Raw genomic sequence first — 9,446 nt, 5'->3', positions numbered from 1 at the left:
TCTCGGGCAAGTAACATACCGATGACAAAGGGAACAACGTATGTTCTTATGCGGTTTGACCGATAAAGATCTTCATAGAATATGTGGGAGCCAATATGAGCATCCAAGTTCCTCTATTGGTTATTGACCGGAGACGTGTCTCGGTCATGTCTACATAGTTCTCGAACCCGTAGGGTCCGCACGCTTAAAGTTAGATGACGGTTATATTATGAGTTTATGTGTTTTGATGTACCGAAGGAGTTCGGAGTCCCGGATGAGATCAGGGACATGACGAGGAGTCTCGAAATGGTCGAGACGTAAAGATCGATATATTGGACAACTATATTCGGACATCGGAAAGGTTCCGAGTGATTCGGGTATTTTTCGGAGTACCGAAGAGTTACGTGAATTCGTATTGGGCCTTAATGGGCCATACGGGAAAGGAGAGAAAGGCCCCAAAGGTTGGCCGCACCCCTCCCCATGGACTAGTCCGAATTGGACTAGGGAGGGGGGGCGCCCCCTTCCTTCCTTCTCCTTCTCCCTTCCCTTCTCCTACTCCAACAAGGAAAGGAGGAGTCCTACTCCCGGCGGGAGTAGGACTCCCCCCCCTGGCACGCCCTCCTCCTAGGCCGGCCGCCTCCCCCCTTGCTCCTTTATATACGGGGGCAGGGGGCACCCCAAAGACACAACAATTGATCTCTTGATCTCTTAACCATGTGCGGTGCCCCCCTCCACCATAATCCACCTCGATAATATCGTAGCGGTGCTTAGGCGAAGCTCTGCGTCGGTAGAACATCATCGTCGTCACCACGCCGTCGTGCTGACGGAACTCTCCCTCAAAGCTCGGCTGGATCGGAGTTCGAGGGACATCATCGAGCTGAACGTGTGCTGAACTCGGAGGTGCCGTAGGTTCGGTACTTGGATCGGCCGGATCATGAAGACGTACGACTACATCAACCGCGTTGTGCTAACGCTTCCGCTTTCGGTCTACGAGGGTACGTGGACAACGCTCTCCCCTCTCGTTGCTATGCATCACCATGATCTTGCGTGTGCGTAGAACTTTTTTGAAATTACTACGTTCCCCAACAATAGCATGGAGCAATCAAAAATTATAGATACGTTGGAGACGTATCAAAGAGGACGACGCGTGACTAAACGGGATGGGGTAGAGTCCGCCATGACATCTACCGTGAAGAAGGATTTTCTTCGTTGCCGTGTCCTTAACAAGGAAACAAAAACGTTGAAATTCCACAAAAACATCATTATCAAGGACGAGACGGTAAACGGAGAGAAGATGTTGATGAATATGTGGAAGACGAAGAATATTGCGTAAACGGAGAGATGAACCGGGTATAGTGGAATGACCAATATGCGAAATAGACAAACCTGCACCATTTGCTACTTGCACTTGATCCTTCCCGCCATAGCACTCGTGGAAGTGGAGACGATCGAGTTCATTCGTCAGGTGGTCCGTCGCATCGGTGTCCAGGATCCAGTGTGGCGGCTCATGGGAGGAGGATGTGGACGCGGAGTTGGCGGAGCGGTGGTCATGATCATAGCGGCTGCGACAGTCGCCGGCCTCGTGACCCCAGTTCTTGCATATCTGGCAGTGGGGACGCCTGCGCCGATTGCGGCCGCCCCTGTTACCTCCTCCGTTTCCTCCTCCGTTGCGGCTATTGCCGCCGTTGTTGTTGTTGCGGCTAGGAGCATTGCCCTGGCTGGGGCCGTAGCCTCCGGAGCCGGGCGAGAGAGAGCCAGCGGAGGGACGGCCGCTGCTCGGGCGGCCAGAGTCGGGGACGCGGCCGGAGTTGTTGTGGTAGACCGGCCGGGACGCGGCATTGGCGGAGGACTGCCAATCCTCAAGCTCTGATTGCTGCTGCTGAAGGGCCTCGTAGTGAAGAACACTGGAGTAGAACGCGGGAAACGTGATAGGTACACCCGCGAAGTTCATCGAAGCAGCGATGGGGTTGAACGCCGAACCGAGCCCGGTCAGCATGTAGTCGATGATCTCATCATCGCGAAGAGGAGGGCCGGCGCCGGCCATCGCATCAGTGAGGGCCTTGACCTTCTGCATGTACTCTCCGGCGGGGCGATCACCCTTCCGCAGCGCCTGGATCTGGCGCCGGAGGTTACGCACGCCGGCGCTGTTCTCGGCGGCGAACATGGTGTGGACGGCCGTCCAGGCGACGGCCGCCGTCCTGCAGCCGATGAGTTGCGCGGAGATCTCCACGTTCATCGAACCGAGGAGATGCCCGAGAACCTTCTGATCCAGCGTCCACCACTGCTCGTACTCAGGGTTGGACACCGTGCGGGCGGCCTCGCCGGTGCCTGTCGTCACGGTCGGCGCCGGCGCCTTGGCCGAGCCGTCGAGGAAGCCGTGGAGGCAAACGCCGGCGAAGTTGGGAAGGGCAAGGGCCCTCCATAGCATGAAGTTGCTGCAGTCGAGCGAGACCGTGATGGGCGGAAGGACGGGGGTGGGAGCCGACGCGGCGGGTGGGGCGATGACGGGGGCGATCGGGGCGGGCACGGAGAGGGTGGTGAGCGTGAGCGCGGAGGAAGGAGTCATCGTGCGTGCCGGCGCGGTGGACATCGCGGCAGCCGCGAGGACCTGCGGCGGCGGCGGTGGGAGGAGAGGCGGCGACGGCTAGGATAGGCTCTGAAACCAAGTTTGAGAATAGGGTTTAGGGTTTCCCGTGGGGCAAAGCCTCTTCACATCTTTCTATATATAACAATCAATATATATAATTACATACGTACAGAGTACGTGTACACGACACGCTAGACCTATTTTAACATAAAATTTTCTTGATACGTGAAGACCAGTTTGACATATTGGAGTCTACACAAGTTAAAGACCGTTCAATCCGATTCCTCGCCTACCTAGTGCTTTTTCTGGACGTACTCTATATGTGTTTGTCACCTAAATGTTGATGGAGCGTCATATCTAACAAATTTAGAAAAAGAAAATATATCTGTGAGACTACGAGAGTCCTCAATCATACTATATATGATGGAACTCGTCATCTATGACGAATTAGAGAAACATGTCTCGGCCTAACATGTCTTGGCAAAAGAAGAAGAAGAAGAAGAAGAAGAAGAAAACACCCGAAGGGCAGGAGAGCAAAGCAATAATTAGAATAGAAACTGTGGTCAAGGTAAAGTCGAGGGCCCAGGAGTCCTAGACACAACTCGAAATTTGATGATACATCTATAGTCAGGTTTTTTTTCTCGAATATGCAGGAGTGTGCGTATCATATATTATAGAAGAAAAGGGTAGAAACCCTCCACACATGAAATTACATTGTTATTTACAGGAAGCCCTCGGCCATCCCACCCGACTACTCAGCTTAAGGACTACTCACTATTCTCCCACAATGCAAGGCCCAGCACAAACGCCTCGACTTCCCCTCGTAGTAATCCTGCCTGCTTCCATGCCCTGACTTCGCGTTCAATGCTCTTGAGCACCTTGGATGTGGATGGCCCTCTAGGCCCGCGAACTTGGCCGCGTATGCCGATCTTGCCGAAAACATGCCATCCTTCTCCCACGCCCAATGTATCTTGTCTTGTGCATCCTCATGCAGGGCCACGTCCTCCACTCGCTGCCATAAGCCCAAGAACTGGTGGAGCATGTCGGTCGTAAGCTCAGGCCCAATGTCCGCCGCCCACGAGTGATTTGTAAGTACCTCCGTGACCGTTCGTGTAGATCTCGTTTGCCTTGGCACCCTTGAGTATAGCATGGGTGCCAGGTTCTGAAAAGATTGAAAATGGGGATTATAAAGTTTTTTTCCGCTTTGCTCGCCCTTCGCCTGCAAGATAAGAGTCCACCGACGACTGTTGGCTAACCAATAGGAAGCGCTTCGGGTCCGTCGATCAGTTGGAATTCTCTCTGACGGCACACAGTCGATTTCTACAGCGAGGTCTTGACAGACTCGAAGGCTAGTTTTTGTTTTGAGTGACGGGATTAAACCTAAGCGGCTGGCCCAGGGATACATATGGACTGGCCAAGGCCTAGCCAATCAAAGATAGGACAATGGGTCAAGGGGCAAAACACCAGACCCATTTGAGGGGAATACTCGCTACCCATTAATGAGCCACATGTCTATACTTGAATCGCACACCCCATGCTGGACAATACCTGTGGATCGTCATCATGACAGGTGCAGTCACTTACCTTGCAGTTGGCAGCGTCCTAAGATATCGGGACCCCACAATGAATTCATTACTGCCATTAATCAACCGTGACATAATCTAATTAAATATGGCAATTACCGATAGTACTCCCTCCGTTTTCAAAATATAGTGCTTTCTCTATTCCCGTGCTTCAACTTTGACCATAAATTTAATCAACGACACCGACTGCGGCGGAAGCAAAAGTTATACCAGTGAATTTGTATTCAAAAAAGTTTTCAATTATATAATTTTTTCTCCTGCCGCAATTGGTCTCGTTGATTAAATTTATGGTCAAAATTGGACCTCGGAAAGCACGGGCGTACTATATTTTGAAATGAAGGGGGTAATAATATTCATCAACAGTCGGTCTTGCATGTGACTATCAATATCACTTATATCAGCCCATTATGGCTACTATCAATATCACTTATATCAGCCCATTATGGCTCCTGGCACACTGTATGTAAGCCGAGAGTAGGGCAACAGGCTGAGAATTAAACTCTCTTATATTGTAACCTACGCCAAAGAGCAAGAACAACACACATGAGTAATGTATTACCTCCCCCATCGAGGCCCTAAATTTATATAATTCCTTGAGCGTACTCTTATCCCACACTGATCGGTAGATATGATTGTATCTACATTCACACCCCTGTAGTATTGTCAGGATTATATCCACGACAAAGAATACACTTATGATTTCTTACAAACGATTTGTCGTCCTCTTTGGAGAAGTAGCTACGTGGTGTCAGGATGGAAACCAGTTCATTCTTTGCATCCTTGCAAGACATGACTATAGAGCTGGCCTAAACAGAAAAATCGCTGTTCTTGCTAACCGGACGAAATGTACTTTTGTCACGACAGCAACTGGGCAACAGTGGCACCAGCCCGATGAGACTGAAGCTTCTTCAGGTACTCCACCGCCGTGTCAACGTCCGGCACCACCTCCTTGGCCGTATCAGTCTCCCCAAACCGCTCCACCCACGCGGCCAAGAGTGGAGCTCTGCCGACCTCGATGACCACGACGCCGAACATCTTCCGCAGCGCCTCGAACCAGAGCAACTGCGAGCCGACGACGAGATCGAGGTACCCGACGGAATCGCCGGCGAAGAAGGCCTTTCCCTTCGAGCACTTGCCGAACGCCTCCTCCAACTGGCCCATAGCCGCGAGCGTGTCGCCGACCTTCTCCGCCCTCTCCTCCTCCGTCGCCGCCCACATGATGCCTACCCACGCAGGCAAGAGCTGCAAGACACCGCGACCATGAGACCCGGCTCAAACTCAAACATCACGGCAGGGAAAAGTTGAGGCAACACACGCGCAAGCACCTTGCTGTCGGCGTAGGCGGCCCAGAAGCGAGCGGCGGCGCGGTCGTAGGGGTCGGCGGGGAGGATCGAGGGGCCCGTGGCCGCCCAGGCCTCGTCGACGTACTGCACGATGGCCAGCGACTCGCAGATGGGTCTGCCGTCGCGGATGAGCACCGGGACCTTCATGTGCACCGGGTTGGACTTGCGGAGGAGCTCGCCCTTGGTGAACAGGTCCTGCTCCATGTACTCGTAGCCGATGCCTTTCATCTGCAGCGCCATGCGTACGCGGATGACGAACGGGCTCACCGTCAAGCCGAGCAGCTTCAGACCTCCTTCGGCTGCCATTGTTTGGTTCTCCGTCTGTTTTTCTCCCTTGCTCTGTCTGTGCAACACTGACAGACACCGTATTGTTCAGGTTTGTATACCTACGTGCGTCACCAGTGACGCAGTTGGCAGTCAAAGTACAGTAGTTAGTCCACCTTTTTTCCATGAGATGACGGTGACATATTATTTACGCTCAGCATTTCCGTGCACCTCGAGATTCTTCTCGCACGCGTGGTGCAACTTGTTGCCGGCCCTGTCGGTTTGTCCACGACTCCAGATTAGAGCATCTCTAGCAACCCCTTACACCGCGTAACTGAATTCGGTGCATTTTCCAGTTAACGGAAAACGCATTTTAAGAATTGATTTAAACTGCGTCCGAACAGACTCTTCAAATTTAAACTGTAAAATCGAATATTTCCTTATATTTTCCCCATACTGTTAGGCAATCCGATCTGGTCATAGCCTGCCATATTTAGTGCTCCTATATTTGCATATAAATCGGACCATTATGGTTAGGATTGTATTGATTTGTTTTCATGATTATCTTGTAACCTGTCTATATATATGAGGTAACACGGAATCCACATTTGTGTGGTCAAGTACTCTTGCCTTCTGTTTCCATCATGGTATCAGCCAAACGATTCTCTTCCATCCCCATCCACTTCCGCCGCCGCCCAAGGGTGCCGCGCCGCCCCTCCTCTCCACCTCCAGTCGCCGCCGTCATGCCCGACGCCGGCCCTCTCCATCCCCATGTTGCCCTATGGGCGCAAGCCAACTCCATCCAGAACATCAAGAGCCTCATCCCAGTCACCCTCGACCTCAAGGCGTCCAACTTCTCCAAGTGGCGCAACTTCCTCACCATAGCCGTCAACCAGTTCGCCCTCGCCGATCATCTTGAACCGGCACCCCCCTCCAGCTGACGCGGAGTGGCTGCGGATGGACTCCACCGTCCTTCGGTGGTTGTACGGCTCCATCAACCCCGACATCGCCGACATGGTCATGGCAGCCGGTACCACGGCTGCCGCTGTCTTCGTCGGCATCACCTCCCTCTTCCGCGACAACCAACATGCGCATGCGGGCTATCTCGGCCAGAAGTTCCGCGACATCGTCCAAGGCGATAAGACCGTCACCGCCTACTGCCTCGAGCAAAAGACGGTCGCTGATGCTCTCGCCGACGTCAATGCCTCGGTCTCCGACGACGCTCTGGTGTGGAACACCATCAAGGGCCTCAATGACCACTACAAGGAAATCGGCAACCTCGCGCCTCTCATCAAGCCGTTCCCCACGTTCCTTGAATTTCGCAACATGCTTCTTCTCCAGGAACTTAAGCCGTCCTCCCCGAGCTCTACGTCGCCCGCGGTCTTCTACTCCGCTCCCGCCAACGATGGGCCTCGCGGGGGATCTGCGCCTCCACCACCACAACCGGCCGGTCTCGGTGCTCCGGCGCCATACGGTGCTCCCACCGGGTACAGTACCGGCCGCTCCAAGGGGAAGAAGAAGAAGACTTGGGGCGGTGGCGCCCCCATCTTCCCCAACATGCAGAACCCCTGGACCGGTGCCATCCACATGTACCCGATGATGGGTCCTGGCGCGCCCACGCACGGTCATGCCAGCCCCGTCAGCATCCTCGGACCGGGACCCCGCCCCTCGGCGCCGCTGCATCGCCCTCCTGCTCAGGGCTACATGGCCCTGCCTGCCCCGTCACCTCCAACCCCACAGGCGACGTACTCCTACACCGGCTAACCCGCCTACGGCTCCTCCTCGGTACAAACGTGGGATCAGTACGCCCTCGCGAGCTACTTCAATACCATGAGTCTCCAGGCTCCTACGGAGTGGATCATGGACACTGGAGCAGCCGCTCACATGTCTTCGGATGCCGGTAATCTCACCTCCCTCTCTTCAACTCCTCCACATCAACCTGTCATCGTTGGTGATGGTTCTTCTATTCCTGTCACTCATTTTGGACATGTTCGTCTCCCCACCTCTCAGCATCTCACTCTTCATGATGCCCTTGTTACTCCTCGTATTGTTAAGAATTTAATCTCAGTTCGTGAATTTACCACTGACAACTATTGCTCGGTTGCATTTGACCCTTGGGGCTTTTCTGTGAAGGATCTCAGGACAGGGCGCCTGATTCTCAGGTGCAGTAGCTCGGGTGACCTCTATCTGCTCACTACCTCGCCGCACGCTCTCACCGCCATCACCGTCGACTCCACCCTTTGGCACCGGCGCCTCGGCCACCCCGGTCATGACGCGTTCCGGCGCCTCGTCTTCCTATAAATAAAGTGCACAAGGATCCTAGTTTATGCCATGCTTGTCAACTTGGCCGTCATGTCCGTTTACCTTTTTTTTGCTTCTACCACTCAAGCTGATAGACCGTTTGAGTTAGTTCACTGTGATTTGTGGACTTCACCCATTGCGAGTGTATCTGGCTACAAATATTATCTTGTCATTTTAGATGATTTCACTCACTATGTATGGACATATCCCATGCGGCAAAAATCTGAAGCTTTTGCTTTTTTGTCTAACTTTCGTACTTATGTCCCTACGCAGTTCTCTCTTTCTCTCCAAGCGATCCAATGCCACAACGGCCGCGAATTCGATAATCGCGCCCTTCAGGATCTCTCCGTCCAGCACGGGATCCTCCTACGTTTCTCATGCCCATACACCTCTTCACAAAACGGTAAAGCTGAACGCATCATTCGCACTATCAACGACGTAGTTCGTACTTTGCTTTTTCAAGCGAGCATGCCTCCAAAATTTTGGGTTGAAGCCCTCCATACGTCCACCTATCTTCTCAATAGATTACCCACCAAAGCCCTTGCGGCTTCCTGCCCTTTCTTCGCTCTTTTTAGGAAAACACCAGACTACACCCTTCTTCGTACTGTTGGTTGTTTATGCTATCCCAACATCGCGTCCACTACGTCTCACAAACTGTCGCACCATTCAGTCGCATGTGTTTTTCTTGGCTATCCATCTAACCACCGTGGCTATCGTTGCATGGAACTTGAAACTCGTCGCATCATCATCTCTCGCCATGTGATTTTTGACGAAACTCGGTTCTCGTTTGCTCTTTTTTTCTGTCTCTAACATGCAGCAGCACGCCTCTACACCGCCCTCGGACGATGATCCGATCGACATACTCGACTCGGTCGTCGTGCCACCCATGCATGTTGGGTTGCGTCCCTCCGCTAGGTCGTCTCGGTCCGCTGGACAGCGCCTCGCCTCCTCACCGACAACCTCCGAGCCGGCCTCGTCACCCTCGCGCACGACGGCCCACTCGGCACCGTCCACGCCAGTCCACTCGACCGCGCGGACGTCGGTCTCGCGCACACCAGCTTTGCGCACGCCGGGCCATTCACCGGCCCATCCGGCCTCGCCTGCATCGGTCTCGCTCAACCGCGGCCCATCTCCAGTGGCCTCTGCCGCCGACTCCAACACCGCGGCTTCTGGCTCCGCAGCCTTCGACGCTGCCTCCTCCACGCCCCGTTCGTCTCCGACAACGACACCGCCGTGTTCGCCGCCGGCACCTGTGGTGGTCCCTCCTCCACCGGTAACGCGTCGACCAGCTGTGGCTGCTCCTCACCACATGGTGACCCGCCGCCAAGCCGGCAAGACCATCGGTCCGCGTGAGCGTCTTAACCTCCACGTCGACACCAAAGCTGCTCC

At 53.9% G+C, this 9,446-nt stretch overlaps 1 protein-coding gene across 1 annotated transcript; it reads right to left on the bottom strand.

Moving 5' to 3' along the window:
• Positions 1 to 4,693: 4,693 nt before the first annotated feature.
• On the bottom strand, positions 4,694 to 5,844 carry LOC123181399 (probable glutathione S-transferase GSTU6). Its single transcript, XM_044593658.1, has 2 exons — positions 5,475 to 5,844; positions 4,694 to 5,391 (listed from the first exon to the last, which is right to left on the bottom strand). The coding sequence occupies exons 1-2, from the start codon at positions 5,796 to 5,798 to the stop codon at positions 5,005 to 5,007; spliced, it is 711 nt and encodes a 236-aa protein (XP_044449593.1). The 5' UTR covers positions 5,799 to 5,844; the 3' UTR covers positions 4,694 to 5,004.
• Positions 5,845 to 9,446: the final 3,602 nt, after the last annotated feature.

The sequence above is a fragment of the Triticum aestivum genome, chromosome 1D (genome assembly GCF_018294505.1).
Source record: "Triticum aestivum cultivar Chinese Spring chromosome 1D, IWGSC CS RefSeq v2.1, whole genome shotgun sequence".
In the NCBI taxonomy this organism is placed as follows: Eukaryota; Viridiplantae; Streptophyta; class Magnoliopsida; order Poales; family Poaceae; genus Triticum; species Triticum aestivum.
Note: the sequence above shows the minus strand (reverse complement) of the source record. Positions and strands in the feature narration are given on the sequence as shown.

Coding starts and splice junctions, on each gene's coding strand:
- LOC123181399 (XM_044593658.1), bottom strand. CDS start 5,798: ATGGCAGCCGAAGGAGGTCTGAAGCTGCTCGGCTTGACGGTGAGCCCG. Junction 5,392..5,474: donor CCGCCTACGCCGACAGCAAG/GTGCTTGCGCGT, acceptor GGTGTCTTGCAG/CTCTTGCCTGCGTGGGTAGG.